General features: G+C 41.3%; 1 protein-coding gene across 1 annotated transcript; it reads left to right on the top strand.

Moving 5' to 3' along the window:
* The first annotated feature begins 12,521 nt into the window (after nt 1-12,521).
* Nucleotides 12,522-14,051, top strand: LOC132357536 (DDB1- and CUL4-associated factor 12-like protein 2). The gene has a single exon (XM_059911073.1). It carries the CDS (start codon nt 12,522-12,524, stop codon nt 13,926-13,928), a length of 1,407 nt encoding a protein of 468 aa, XP_059767056.1. The 3' UTR covers nt 13,929-14,051.
* The last annotated feature ends 2,086 nt before the right edge of the window (nt 14,052-16,137 follow it).

The raw sequence follows: 16,137 nt of genomic DNA, 5'->3' as shown, positions 1-16,137 counted from the left end.
TACTACTCTGCATGACTTCCAAAGGCTTCTATAATTGGATGACCCTTAGCTTAATGTTCAAGTCAATTTCCCACTTTTCCATAACACAATTACTCCGCTTTCATCAGGCTATTTTCTACACTGTGCTGCTCATGTTATCCAAATAACCTTCAAGGTTCAAGAAGGTCACAGCTACTCCATGAATTCTTCTCTCTGTGCCACAGCCTATACTGAGTAATTTCCTTCACAACCCTCCTTTATGACTCCTTGTGTTGGCACTTAATTTTATAGTCGTGAATTTTAAAAATTATTATAAATGTTATGTTATTTTCATCTTATCTTCCTAAACAAAGTAGGATGGCATGGGCCATTATTTGTTTTCTTGCAGATGTTCTACACAACCTAGAGTATCATTATATATGTACTAGATCCTCAATGAATATCTATTGATAAAGAAACTGTCAATATTTATTGATAAGGAGAATTAAATGAGTTAAATCTCATTTCTGAATTTTTGACTTACTGCCAACAGACCATCCACCCAGCAAATGAGCACACTTGCCATGTACACCTTCTTCCATCATTTAATTTAACAGGAGAACAAAAGTGTTTCTTTGTTTAATATAGCCTGTCAATTTATAAAACTTTACCAAAATTGAGCTAATAATTTATGCTTTAAAAACAGACTTTGGCAATTTTGAGATTCTGTATATTGTGTAGATTGACAGTCATCATCTATTCTACACTGTGGTGGTTGACATTTCTATAGCATACAGATCAGACATGCCATTATTTTTCTTTTCATCATCACATGTGTAGCCTCCCATTCTGAAATTCATAGTTTACAAAGATATATAACATACCTATATTTTTCAGTTCCAGTCTTAATCACAAACTTTCAGAGTAGGACAGAACCTTAGAGTTTATCTAATTCAAATGACCACTCTAATGCTTGAATCTTTTATATGAAATTTATTCATTTATTCAACACATAGTCATTGAACACCTCACATGTACTAGTCACTAAAGCAGATAGTAGTTGACTACATGTAGTAACTTGCAATTCTCAATGGCGTGAAGCCGCCCATTCTATCAGATAATGCCTTGTTGGAGAGGTCTCCCTTGTATTTCACTGAAATATGCTCTCTGGAATTTCCTTTGTTTATCTCATTTTAGTTATTAGGACACTATAAAACAATTCTAGTATCTGTTCTGCAGGACAAGCCATTAGTATTTAAGATAACTCTCATGCTACCCTAGAGTACTATTTCTCTTCTCTCTGTCACAACACTTCAACTCTTTCCAGTTTCCCAATGATTTGGTTCCAAGTCTCCTCACCACCCTAATTGTTCTGCCCTAAATATGTTCCAGTGCTGTTCTTATCAAGCTTATCAGATTTAATGACCATATTTTGCTACATCCCCTTTACTGAAATTAAACTCATAGGTAATATAGCCTACCTACACACATCACCTATAAAAATCTATATAATTCTTGAACTTTAATATAAATGAGAAATTCAATGAAATACATTTACAATAAATAACATATTTTGCAATGTGTAAGTTACAACTAAAAACTTTTTTTAAGACAAAAATCACCCCAAGTTTTCAAAGTGTCCCCTGGGGGTCAGCAGCCACCCCCACAATGCCCTTTTCCAGCGGATCTAAATTTTTTTAAAATAAGGTGACTAATTTTGAATGCAGCCCTTCGTATGTAATCAAACGTACTCATAAAGAGTAAAATTATCTTTTGCTTCTTCTACGTACTGCACTTCTATTATTGCAGTTTAAAATCAGAGGACCTTTCTTATTCACTCTTTGGGATTATTACTAAATAAAATCCCAAAGTCCTTTAACATGGATTTCTAAGTGTGAAGCCATGTCATTTTGCTTTTATACTTAAAAATTTTGAATATGCAAATTCAGCACATATTCCCATTAAATGTCACCATGCTAGATTTGGAACACTGCCCCGATCTACTGAGATTTTTGAATCATGTTTGTTATGTTTCATATTCATTCTGCTTCCCAGTTTAATTTCATCTCTAAATTTCATCAATATTCCTTTTATGTCCTTAACAACAACAACAACAAAAAAGACTGGGAGAGAGAACCACTTAGCTAACTTCTAGGAAATGTACTGAGAATATTATAGCAGAGTTGAGACAACATGGCTATCTATTTAAGAATGCTTGCTCTAGAGTCAGTACTGGGTGCAAATCAAAGCGCTGCTACTTTACTGGCTGTGCAAACTTGGAAAACTCTGTGCCTCAGTTTTCTCATCAGCCAAATGGGGTTGAATACAGTACTCCCATAGACTTGTTTTAAAGAACTAAGATAATCGTCTATGGGTCTGGTGCTTGGTAAATGCTCAGTAAATGTTTTAATGTTTCAAGAGCTCAAGTCATGTACTTGTTACCGTGTTGAGTCACTAGCCCAACCATTGTTCTGGCTGAATCAACTATTTACAAATCTGGGAAACATTTTCCCCCAATGAATAAATTATTTATTGCTATGCAAAAAATTACCCCAAAACATAATAGCTTAAAACAATACACATTTATTATCTCACAGTTTTTGTAGATCAGAAAAATCTGGGCACAGCTTACGTGCGATTCTGTGGCTCAGAGTGTGTCATCAGGCTGCAATCAAGATGTCAGCCTGGGCTGTGGAGTCATCTCATAGCTCACCTGGGGGCAGGGGAGGGGGAATCCACTCCCACTCATGTGGCTGTAGGCAGGCTGACATCAAGTCCTTTACCAAGTGAGTCTCTCTAAAAGGCAACTCACAACGTGGCAGCTGGCTTCTCTCTCACAGTGAGCCAGTGAGAGAAGAAGGGGGGAGATGGACGTCACAGTCTTTTGTAAATTACTCATGGAAGTGACATCCCATCATCTTTGCCATATTAAATTGGTTAGAGTCAAGTCACTAGGCCAGCCGAATGCCAAAGGAGGGGATTATATAAGGGTATGGAAACTAGGAGGCAGAGCTCATTGGGGACCATCTCAGAGGCTGTGTACCACAACTAGCAAGATGCTGGCAGGGCAAGATAGGATGGCTGGGGATCACCCAGATTGGGGTAGCTTTCCAAATCACTCAGTGGCCAGGCACCGAGACTGTAGCATATTGACTTACCTCATGCCACACTCACCCCTTTTATGGTACTGGCAAAGGTCCAGAAAAGAATATTGTAGTGGACACAGTGCGATGGGGGAAAGGACACTGGTCTGGTTGGAATCTCGCCTCTGTCACTTACTAGCTACTTTACTTCACTAAACCTGAGTGTCTTCATCTATAAAATTGAAAGAATGCCCTCTGTTACACAGATTCGTTGTGAAGTATAGAGATAATATACGTAAAATCTGTAGTGCAACACAGGTTATCAAAAACTGGAAGCTATTATAAACAAATATATATATTATATATATATCATATTTTATATGTACAATATATATATTGTATTTTATATGTACGATATATATCATATTTTATATGTACGATATATATTGTATTTTATATGTATGATATATATATCGTATATCTATTTAAATAGATGCAAATATATGTAAATAATAATTTTTAATTTAAAAAGTATATGTGATGTACACACAGGTCCTGACAAAGTTCCCGATACATAGTAGTTATCCATGTAAGTGTTTGGTGAATGAGTTTGGTCTCCTATCCTTCCATTCTGTCTCTTTGTCACACTAGAATGACAGTTCATTGAAGGGAAAGACTTTATGTCCCATTAATCTTTGTATTTCCTAATATCTAATGCCTTCTAGCATATCACAGGCATGTAATAAATCCTTGTTGAATAAATACAACCATTAATCATTAATCATTCACACTGTAATCTACCTTATTGTCCTAGCATCTTGCCCACTTTTTTCCATTTTTTTCACAAGCATATCTGTGATCATTTCAAATGCATATTCCATAATAGGTCTCTTTAGTTAGGGGACATATTGTAAAGTAATTGTTTCTTCTTTCATTTATATCCCAAAGAACAGTATGATATGGTCTACCTGAAGGAAATTAGGATATGAGCAAAGTCAGTATTCTGCATTCTTCCCTCATTTCCAGCTTTTTTCCCTTTTCAAAATATTTTAACCATTTTCTCCCCTTCTATTTTCTTCCTCATGTCCTTTTCCTCTAAGCAATCCTTCCTGTCTTTGATCCTACTGATTCTGACGACAAGTAAGTAATAGTTTAATGTATATTCATGTATTTACATTTCAAGAGTCCTGTTGGGAGAGGAATCCCTAATGGTGAGATGTAATATATTGTGGCACCTAAAGGGGGGCACTTGTAGAAATATTGGGGTTTTCTTCTCCCTTAAATCTCAACATTTCCTATACTACATTAGTCTATGATAATTATAACTTTAGGGTTTTTAACTAATGGAGATTTTTGTTGTTGCTGTAGTTCAGAGTTCACAGGTAATAATCCTTTTATATACTTTATATGCCTCCTTTCCATAATTAATTGAAGTAGCTTTTAAAAATAAAATTCAAAGAAAATCAAAATCAGGTCAAGAAAAAGTAGAAAAGTTGATATAGCTGCTATAGTTAAGTATCAAGTTTGTCTCTGTGCTTCCTAGCAGCCAAGGGGAAAAAAATTAAATGATTTTTACTATATACTGAACACATATTGTGTGCCAGGAACTTTGCTAGGTGCACTGACATTATATCTATCTTCACTACAGCCATGGAGAGTAGGTGTTATAGTCCCCATCTTACAGATGAAGTTACTGAAGTTGGAAAAATTATCTTGCCCAGTGTCACAAAACTAAACCCTTAAGTGGAGCCAAGATTCAAATCCAAGGACTCTCTGACTTCATAGTCTGCACTCTTATATAGTTCTCATGGTCAGAAAGGAGGAAATATAATAATTCCAGAGATAAAGGCTTTTGTCATTATATTATGAAATTAATTTTCTGTGTGACATTGTATAAAGGGGACATTAAACAATGTGATGAACAGTGCCCTTCATAACAGATTTACAATAAATGCAGAACGAATATCCGTATAGCTGTTTGGCTATTTTTTTTAATGACCTTTGATAACTGCCTAAAGCATAACATTAAAGTGCAAGCGAGTGAAACTGATTCAGCAAATACTAAGCTAATATGATCCTATGATACAGTCTCCTGGTGGCCTAAGGTGATTCAAGAATAAAACTGGGGGCTTCCCTGGTGGCGCAGTGGTTGAGAGTCTGCCTGCTAATGCAGGGGACACGGGTTCGAGCCCTGGTCTGGGAGGATCCCACATGCCGCGGAGCGGCTGGGCCCGTGAGCCACAATTACTGAGCCTGCGTGTCTGGAGCCTGTGCTCCGCAACAAGAGAGGCTGCGATAGTGAGAGGCCCGCGCACAGCGATGAAGAGTGGCCCCCACTTGCCACAACTAGTGAAAGCCCTCGCACAGAAACGAAGACCCAACATAGCCATAAATTTAAAATAAATAAATAAAAATTAAAAAGAATAAAACTGGAAGTATGTGAATCAGCCTTCAGAATGCTATTATATTTTATTAGCAAGGGTTTGGATAGAGGCCAAATTCATTTGTTCATTCATTCAGCAAAAGTGCATGGGCCATCTATATGCCAGGCAGTGTGCTAGGTTCTGGGGATCCAGATATATTTTTAAAAATATTTCTACTTCAAAGGGGTTTGCACTTATTTTAGAATTAGATGAGTCAATGCCTGCAATGAAGTAAGTTAATTGCTATAATGGAAGTATGTACGTACTGTGCAAAAAAAGATGCTCTTAGGCCTATCTGGTAGAGTCAAAGAAGTGATCATAGTGGAGACGGTAATGTTTGACTTGACGGTAGCAAAAGTTCTTCCCTCCAAGCTGTGTTCAGTTAGAAGTGGTTGATCAAACAGCATGAAGTTTTGGGGTTCTGATGTACCAGTTAAACAGAGATCCAGGGTCTCTAAAATTTCTGTCAGTATTATTCAGCAAACACCGATTATTTCTATGACACGCTAAATACTGGAGATACAGTAGTGAGCACAGTGGATACTGCCTCTGTCCTCACGAAGTTTTCATTTAATATTTTGGTAGATACAGACATTAAACAAAGAGTCACAGAAATAACCATGCCATATCACCTGTGGTGAATGCCATGAAATAAAGTTAAGGGGATCTCCATGTATAATAGATTGGACCTAGTCTGGGTAGTCAAGGAGAGTTTCCATAAGAAAGTGATAACTTACCTAAAATCTGAAGGATAAGAACTTAACAAGGTCAGGTATCTGTGGGGGGTAAAAGGTGGGAAGACCTGCAGGTAGAAAGCTTTCCAGGCAGAGAGAACAGCATGCAAAAAAGGATCTGAGGCATGAAGTTATGTAATGCCATTGAAGAAATTAAAAAGGGCCAGTGTGTCTGGAGCAGAAAAGGCAATGAAAAGAAGGTAGAAATGTAGCTGGAGAACATAAGTCAGATCATGTTGGGTCTCTTAGGCTGTGTTAGAGATTTTGGTCTTTATCCTAAGACAGTAGGAAAACACTGGTTTGTTTAAATCAGATCAGTGATGTGGCCATATTTGCATTTTGAAAATATCACTCTGGCTGCAGTGTGGAGAGTTTAATGGAGGAGAACAAAAGTGGTTGCAGGAAAATCAGTTAGGAGGCTATTGTAGTTGTCAAGTCAAGATGAAACAGTGGCTCAGGAAAGGGTGGTAGCAGTGGAGAGGGTGAGAATTGAGTGGATTTGAAAAATGTTAGAAGATAGATATGGAACCTGAAGATGAGGAGCACTGGGTATCAAGGATAATTCTTAGGACTCAAGTTTACACAGCTGGATGGATGGTGGTGCTATTCATTAAGATAGGGAACAATAAAAGATCAGGTGCATGGGAGTCAAATTCAAGATCTTGAGCTTATACATGCTGAGTTTGAAGTTCTTTCCTGATGTCCAAAATGTCAAGTAGAAAGTTGGCCATGTCAGTTTGGGACAAAGATAAAAAGAAATAATAACTGGGTATCTCTCTCCAGTTAAAACACTACAGAACATGGAATAGAATTGTTTATCAATGAACTTCACGGGCTTCCTTTATGTACCCATCTGATATTAGAGCGTGATCTATATACATTTTTACAGTCACTTCTGTCCAATTTAACTACTAGCATCAGTGGGAAATGCCCCCAATCAAAGAAAAGATCTATTTTTTGTACAGTGGTTCATATTTATTTTGACATCTATTAGCAGTAGGAACCCCAATCTGGCTGGTTCATAGAATGAAACCTTTCAAACTATCCTTTGATCATCTACTAGCATACTATAAAGTTGTTCCTACAATACATTCTTCCCATATGAATATTTACCTATAGCTCTATAGATAACCCTAACACTAACACTAACCCTATAGATTGGACAGAATGTTTATCTGTAGGTTGGATAGATAATGGAGATTGTTGAGCTGTATGTGAGCAGACAAGTAGCTAGCTCTCCAAATATTTTATCCCTGTGTGTACTAGTTTTTAGTAGTGGTGTGTAAGTGTGTGTTGCACTGCAGTTCACACTCAAAAACCCCCTTTCTGCAGCTTCCAAGTGGTCTTCATAAAGTTAAATAAGGGAAAGGAGGGAAAGCCATTAGGGTTTAAGAGAAATTTATTAAGAGCTTATAATCTTCCAGACACTGTTCTTAGTGGGTTTTATGTATTAACTCATTCAATCATCAAAACTACCCCAGGACATAGGTGTTATTATCCTATGTTTATAGATAAGGGAATAAATCCAAAGAAGGTATACTAACTGACCCAGTTCCAAGACCAGAAAACCACAGAAACAGGATCAAACCATGTTATGTGGCTTCAAAGTCTACTCTCTTAACCACTACACTGTTGTGCCTCCCATAAAACATATCACCAGCACCGAATCTACCCTCTCAATAAACAAAGTCCAAGCTTGGGCTCTGACACTTTCCTTCCTCTTAGAGAAGACAGAGAGAGAAAGGGCAAGGAAGAGGTCATAGAGTCAAAATTGCCTCTTTCCCTATAATTCTGTTTCTAGTAAATGAAATAATGTGATAAATCTTTCCGTTATTCCCCCATCTGACAGCATATGCCTTTAGTAGTGCCTTTGTTGGGGGAAACATAGCCTGCTGAGTCATCTCTACCAGTTTCTGCATCATGAGGTTTGGAGGAAGACTCCCATCTGACTGCAAACCAGGTTCACAGCTGCTTATCTTAGGAGGCTTGACAAGGCCACAGCTTGAAATGCTATGGTTGTATTATAATTAGAGATTAAGTGAAAATTTATTCAATTTAATAATTCAAGAATAGTTTGCCTTGTGTCTTATAAAAAATGGGGTATCATTATCATATATTATTTTCAAACAAGCTTAATTAACTATATTTCTTTTTTTATTTAGTGCCTTATACTTGTTGATAAAGATAATGGAAAAGCTATACATACAAATATAGACAAGATGTCAAAAATATTCTTGAGGATAGCCTTGCTTTACATCTATATACAATGTATCAGAAACAATTATAAACCCCATTTCTGAAGACGAATGCCTTTATACCTGAGAAGGTGCTCCAATCTCTAAAGCCTGTATTTGTAAGACCTATTTTTGTACAGAAGAATGTGTAAAAGAAAGTTTCAGAATTGAACACTTCTTCAGAAAGACTTGTTGCTAACCTTCCAATTTTCTTATTACCCTGTCTTTCTCTTTCAGTGCCTTTGTCCTGAGTCTGTTTTAGTTTTGAAGTGAAAAATAGTAATATTTTCAAAATAATTTGAGTCACATTTAACAACCAAGTTTATGTTCATTATATCACAGTAAAATAACCAATCTTCAGCCTTAACTAATTTTAAACTGGTAATCTAACATTTTTTGGCTAGACAGATCCTTTTCTTCATTCATAGATTAGAAAGGTAGACACAGTTGATAAAATTATCCAGTAGGCTGAAAAGAAACACATATAAATATAGAGATAAATTGATATAGATAATAATGCCACATAACTTGTTTGAATATATATAGATATATAGATCAATATAAATACCTGTATTGAAGTTATATATATATATATATTTATATAACTTCAAACAAGTTATGTGGCAATATTACAAATCAATTCAAATCCTTCACTTTCTCCCTTAAGTAATTTGATTTCAAAATATCTTACTTGTAATTTTTTGATATTTCATTTTGTTTTCTCTCCTTTCTTCTATTAGTTTATCAACAGGACAATCAAGTTTTACAAACCATTTAGTGTATATCTACAAGGATGTGATGGTGTGAAAGAAGTAGGAAACATTACCTAACCCCTTGAGGAGTTTACAATCTGATTAAGAAAATAACACTTAAACATATTAAGTGATTAGAGAACAGGATAAGACAGTGCCCTGAAACCACACATAAAAGCCCCTATCCAATGGAGGGGAATATCGTGTAGGGGAGATAGGTGAGGCTAATACAAATTTATCCGGGTATATGTTAGTAGCACAAAGCAGTAATGAATGTACAAATAGATTAGTAAGGACTGACAAGATGTTTACACTCATACACACAGTGGTCTTCACAGGTAACAAAAAGTAATGGAGACCCTGACACTCAGAAGGCCATGCAGACATCTGAAATTTTATCATCAGGCCATTACATCTACTGCTTTAACAATAAATGTACTGTGTATGACTTTATATATTATCAGACATTGTGTTTTCCTAAAAATGGAAGCAATAAAATGTAAATAAAGGTTCAAATTTGTAAGTTGATATAAAAAACTGTAAATCTCTCAACATAACTTGGCTCTGGTCTGGAAGTTTTACATCTTTAAGTACAAAGCTCAGAGAAATTTGAAAGTGTAGACATAAATGAAATGAAATGCGTTTCATGTATTGTATTCCAGATGAAATTAACACACTTCATTTATCAATACAAAATAGTAATCTGCACACTGACTACAAACACATTACTATACATAAATATTGCATATTTATATTATCAAAAAAGTGGAGAGACATACCAGGACAATTTATATGGGTGTTATTTTTACCAAACAAAAACCAAACAAATGTAGGCATATATTATTACATTTCATAAATATTAATTTAAAAGAATTTGTAAAAAAAAAAATGTGCTTCAGAGATCGTATTTTTGCCTTTAAATATTCTATGGAACGTGTTATACATAATTTGCATTCAGTATTTATTCATGTATTTTAGAAATTGTGGCTGTCTTTCAAAAATGCACAAGATGCAATACCTGTAAAATTTCCATGATGGGGTAGTTTACATGGTTTTTAAAGAGGCAGAAATAGAAAAATTGTATTTATAGAATAATACAGAGTAGTTGTTAGTCTTAAAAGCTTTGGAGTCAGACAGGGATTCACAACCCGACTTTACCATTTACTAGCTGTGTGACCATGGGGGAGTCATCATTACTCTTTCTGGGCCTCAGTTCTCTCATTTTAAATTATGGCTATAAAAATAGAACCTACCTCACCAAGTTATTGTGAGACTGAATGCACATAAAGCATTCGAAGTGTTTAGCACAGCCCTCCAGCCCATGACACAAATAGGCTCTCAATAAATAATAGTTGTTATAAGAATTATTTTTACAATTGAAATATGTCTGTATCTGTCTACATATATATATATATCTCCCCAAACGTTCAGCCTATTTGTTCTACCACAACAGTAAAAAGTATGCCATGAAGTCTTACTGTATAATATCTATTTTTCTGAGGTTGAATTAAAAAAAAAAAAAAGGAAAACATCATGGTAGGTTAAGTTAAAGGAATTTGCAGTCAGTTATTCTCGAGTAACATCAGTTCTAATTACGAAGTTGTCAGCACTCTCTTCATTGTCAGGTCACTCCCTATCCACCATCCTCACCCACCTCTTGATATCGCATTAAACATGGGGAGGAATATGGGGGAGGAGTGGGCACTGGGACTTCGCAGCTGGACTGGAGTGGTGGGAAGGACCCATGGTTTAAGTACTTGGAGTTTGTGCATTTGAGGTGGGGTCGCAAAAAGGGCTTGGTGAAGGGGCATAAAAGCAGCAACAAAGTAACTCCCACGCTTTCCACTGATGGATCAGAAAAGTTAATCCACCTCCCCTCCCCATATGCACCCACTGAGCAAACACGGTTTTAGAGCAGAAGATTGGGGGGTGTGCAGAGTTGGTATCAGCCACCAGCCACTTGCAGCTCTGCGTAACTGAGCATGCCTGGATATGGGCTTGCCACTGCGGCTGCTCTGAAGCTGCAGAGCCACGTATGGACCATCCAAATCCTTAGACTGCTCAACCCATGCTCTGAATTCCTACTCTTCACCATCGTGTTTATGTGGTTATATCCTTTTGGAAAGTTCTTCACTATCTGTGATTCTGGAAATCCTGTGCACCCCTCAGGGCCCTGCGCCAACGTCCCAGGGGGCTCTCACACGTGACAGGGCTCTGCCCAGGCTCTCCGGGCTCCTCCTGAGACTGACAGTGAGGACTGACCCTTCCCTCCCCGGAGCAGAGGAAGGGGTATCCCTCCATCTCCTAGCCCTCTTCCAGCCAGCTCTGAGGTTCCAGAGAAGTCTACACCCTGAACACCCACGCCCATCCTCAGTGCCGTCCCCTCAGATCCTGAGGCTTCGCTCTTGGCCACAGGGTCCTAACCCCACCCCGGCGGGAAGTGGAGCCTGGGGAACTACATTTGGAATGCACCCCTCAAAGATTCTGGTGCAGGAGCTCAGGGGACTCAATTTGAGAAATACAGGGAAAAACTGGTTTAAAAAATAGGTTGAAAAATTTTAACAGACACCAGTAGAGGGGCTGAGACAGGAGGGGCTGCAGGAGAGACCTAATGGGGAGGGCCTCTTTGCCTCTGCCAAACACTACCGTCCCCGGTCAAGTTCACTATCTAATTGCAGCAGTCTCCCAAAATTGCACCAAGTGCACACTGGTTTCTTCGACAGATAACTTCAGCGCTCCTTCTAGCCTCATACTTGACTGTATTTTAGCTTTCAGAATTATTTAAGTAAGGATTTTAAGAAGGCTACTTGGTTGCTGTCCAGAGGGTAGTGAAACTCCCCAAGTAGGATATCAGGGGGCTTGGGCAGGCGCACGAGATGTGTCCACACGGAGAAGGCTTGGGAGTCCCGAAGCGCTGGTCCTGGGTGAGTCTCCCCCTCCTCGCGGGCTCCATTTCCCCCCCTCCCTCCCGCACCTATCCCACCCCTCCCAGTCCGGCGTGTGCTACCCGGCACCCCAGGCCCGCTCCCCGCCCGCCCCTCCCGCCGCCTCCGCCCCCTCACACTCGCCCCCCGCGTCGTCCTCGTCCCACACCGACTTCGCTCCCGCCGCGCCGCCGGCCGCCCTTCCCTCCCTCGCTTCGATTCGCGCCGCCGCCGCCCTCGCCGCCGCGCGCCGCCTGCGCTCCGCTCCCCCGGCCACCTCTCCTCGCCCGGCCCGGCCGCCCTCGCCTCCGTCGCCGCCGCGCCCCGAGCTCCGTTGGCTCCGCGCCCCGCGGCCGCCCCGGCCCCCGGCCGACGCCGCCGTCCCCGCCGCCGCCACTCGCCCGCCGCCCACCATGGCCCCGCGGCAAACAGGTAGCAGGAAGCGGAAAGCGCCGGCGCTCGACGCGGCCGCCGCGGGCTCGTCGTCGCTGGGCTCGGCGGTGGCGGCGGCGGCGGCGGCGGACGGGGAGGGGCCGCTGCCTCCCAAGAAGCCCAAGCGGCCGGCGGCGCGGCGCTCGCTGCTGCACTACCTGAAGGGCCGCGAGGTGGGCGCGCGGGGCCGCGCCGGGCTCCCGGGCTTCGAGGGCGAGCTGCGCGGCTACGCGGTGCAGAAGCTGCCCGAGCTGCTGAGGGAGCGCGAGCTGGCGCTGGGCACGCTCAACAAGGTGTTCGCGTCGCAGTGGCTGAACGCCAGGCAGGTGGTGTGCGGCACCAAGTGCAACACGCTCTTCGTGGTGGACGTGCAATCGGGCCAGATCACGCGCATCCCCCTGATGCGGGACCGCGGGCCCGGCTCGGCCCGCGCCCAGCCGAGCTGCGGCATCCACGCCATCCAGCTGAATCCTTCCAAGACGCTTCTGGCCACCGGGGGCGAGAACCCCAACAGCCTGGCCGTCTACCAGCTGCCCACGCTGGACCCCGTGTGCCTGGGCGACCGCCACGGCCACAAGGACTGGATCTTCGCCATCGCCTGGATGAGCGACACGGTGGCCGTGAGCGGCTCCCGCGACGGCACCGTGGCGCTCTGGAGGACGGACCCCGACATGTCCCACGGCAGCATCGCCTGGCACAACGACGCGGGCCTCCCCGTGTACGCCCACATCCGTCCCAGGGACGTGGAGACCATCCCCAGGGCCAGCACCAACCCCGGTAACCGCAAGGTGCGGGCCCTGGCCTTCAGCGGCAGGAACCAGGAGCTGGGAGCCGTGTCCCTGGACGGCTACTTCCACCTGTGGAAAGCCGGGAGCAACCTGTCCAGGCTGCTGTCCATCAGGCTGCCCTACTGCCGAGAGAACGTGTGCCTGACCTACTGCGATGAGTTGGCCCTGTACGCGGTGGGCTCCCAGTCCCACGTGTCCTTCCTGGATCCGCGGCAGCGCCAGCAGAACATCCGGCCCCTGTGCTCCCGAGAGGGCGGCACGGGTGTGCGCTCCCTGAGCTTCTACCAGCACATCGTCACCGTGGGCACGGGCCACGGCTCCCTGCTCTTCTATGACATCCGCGCGCAGAAGTTCCTGGAGGAGAGGGCCTCGGCCAGCCCGCACTTCTCTCCGGGGCCCGCGGGGAGGAAGCTCAAGCTCACCTGTGGCAGAGGCTGGCTCAACCACGATGACCTGTGGGTGAACTACTTCGGTGGCATCGGCGAGTTCCCCAACGCGCTCTACACCCACTGCTACAACTGGCCCGAGATGAAGCTCTTCGCCGCTGGGGGGCCTCTCCCTTCCGGCCTCCACGGGAACTATGCAGGCCTCTGGAGCTAAGGCTGGCCTCCGTGTCGTCAAAGTGCCCAGATACACCTTCCAGTGCCCTCTCGCTTTCCTCCTTCACTCTGTGTTTGTGCTTTTACTCTGTGTGGCTTTTATCTTCCAGGTGGAAAGGGCCCAACTTACCTCTGCTCAGTGTGTTAGGCAAAGACAGAGAAAGAAACAGAAGGCAAAAGTGGTCTCTTGGGCAATCAAAACTTGGCTTTAAGATTTTTCTGCACCTCCTCCAATATCACCATTTTTTTTTTTTTTTTTTGCCTCTCTTACAAAGAATTTTGACTAATCCTTAACTGTGTTCTCTCTGAGTGATTCACGTATGCTCTTTCTCTTGGCTGATGTAGTCATGGTTCCGACAACAATTCAGTACTTTAGTTTTATCAATATTTCAACAGTATGTTCAGGTCTTTTACACATTTCAGATGTATTTCTGGAAAATGTGTGCTAAAAAGTTGGGCTGGTCTGAGGAACTACCCGTCATGTAACAGAGCAGGTTTATAGCCCTGCTCCAATTAGAAAATGCATTTCAAGTTCTAGGTTGCCACCAGTTGGGGTATGTTTCATTTGGAGGCTGGAAACTCAGTATTTGTTGTTTGTATATTGTTGGCGTATAAAATACTTTAAAATATGTTCTCTTCATTAAGAAATCTTACAATGATGTTCATCCTATTAATCACAGTTTTGATTATTTAGTAGAAATTTAGCATCGGTACCCCCAGGCCCTCAGCCTTCTTGTTTAAGTCTGCTATATTATGGCCTGCTTCCTTGGGTAGCATTTATGCTACAGATTTTCAGAGCTAATCAAAACTCTGCCTGTATGTGGCAGGACAATCAGGGAGGTACTTTTTGGGGTAAACATTTCTTTACATTTCAGGTAACACTATCCAGGCAGCCGTTTACAGAGAAAGGCTGACTGTTGTGCTCAATGCAGGTGTTGACAATTTTTTATTGTCTACCTGGATAAGTCTTCTATCTGGATTAAGTATATGATGTATTGCAGGAAAAAAAATAAAACATGTTCAGCATTTTAGTAATTAAGTGCTAGGCTAAAGTTTTTGAATGCTTAAACATACACTTTATTTTTTCGTAATTGTCCTTCTAGGAATATATTTATCAAAGTCAAAATCTTCCAGGAGAGAAACTGAAGCTGAAATATCACCTATGCACACAGTACTCTGTACGTTTGTTTTTGAACAGCAAACTTATGCTATTATGGGTTAAAAGATTCAATGACATCTTCAATACCTTATCTAAATATACTTGCTACAGGTGAGGACAGTTAGGGGTCTTGTCGTGCTTTTAAGATGATTTAACACACTGTTTTTCATTTACACAAACATACATATTGTGCTTATAACCACCTACTCACATATACTGTGTATTTGTGTATATGTATATGTTACTTCCCATGTGAGGAAAAGGCATGGATGTTTGCCATTTTGCATATGCAGATATTTCATATATTTTAAACTACATCTATCAAGACTTCCCACTTGGTCTCTATTTTTGTTTTGTTTTGTTTTAACTTAAGTAATACTTGCACATGAAAAAAGAATCATACTTTATAAAAGGTGTATAGTGAAAAGTGAGTCTCATACCCCAAGTTCCCTGATCTGCCCATAGCTCAAAAGCAGTACATCTTGTGTGTCTATCCATTTAGAGATAGTCTATACATATATAAACACATATGTATGTGTGTATGCAATTTTTATACAAATGGTAGCACATGTTTTACATACCTGTGCCTGTTTTATCACAAAACCTTGGAGTCTTTCTCATACATATCTACCTAATTCATTTTAATTGTATATTATTCCCTAAAATATGGCTGGAACATATTTTATTTCTTCATTACACTTTTGATGAGCATTTATATTGGTTCTTATTTTCTGTTACTATGAACTGTCCTGCAATGATTACTTAGGTGCATACATCTTTATGCACATGTGTAAGTGTATCTGCAGGGATAAATTCCTAGAAATGAAATTGCTGGGTCAATTTTATATTTAATAGCCATTGCCAAATTACCCTCCAAAGAGGTCCTATCAACCTAACCTCCCATAAGTAATGTATGCAAGCCTGCTTTACCACACTCTTGCCAACAGTGTGTCATCAAATTCTGTGCTCTTTGCCAATCAGATATCCACTTGATCTTGATCCTTTGTTTCTAAGCCACTGTGGCTGAGTTAACTAGATTTGTGGTCAGAGT

The sequence above is a fragment of the Balaenoptera ricei genome, chromosome X (genome assembly GCF_028023285.1).
Source record: "Balaenoptera ricei isolate mBalRic1 chromosome X, mBalRic1.hap2, whole genome shotgun sequence".
Lineage (NCBI taxonomy): Eukaryota > Metazoa > Chordata > Mammalia > Artiodactyla > Balaenopteridae > Balaenoptera > Balaenoptera ricei.
This window is presented reverse-complemented; position numbering and strand designations above follow the sequence as displayed.

Excerpts from the sequence above, each read along its gene's own strand:
- LOC132357536 (XM_059911073.1), top strand. The coding sequence starts at position 12,522 with ATGGCCCCGCGGCAAACAGGTAGCAGGAAGCGGAAAGCGCCGGCGCTC.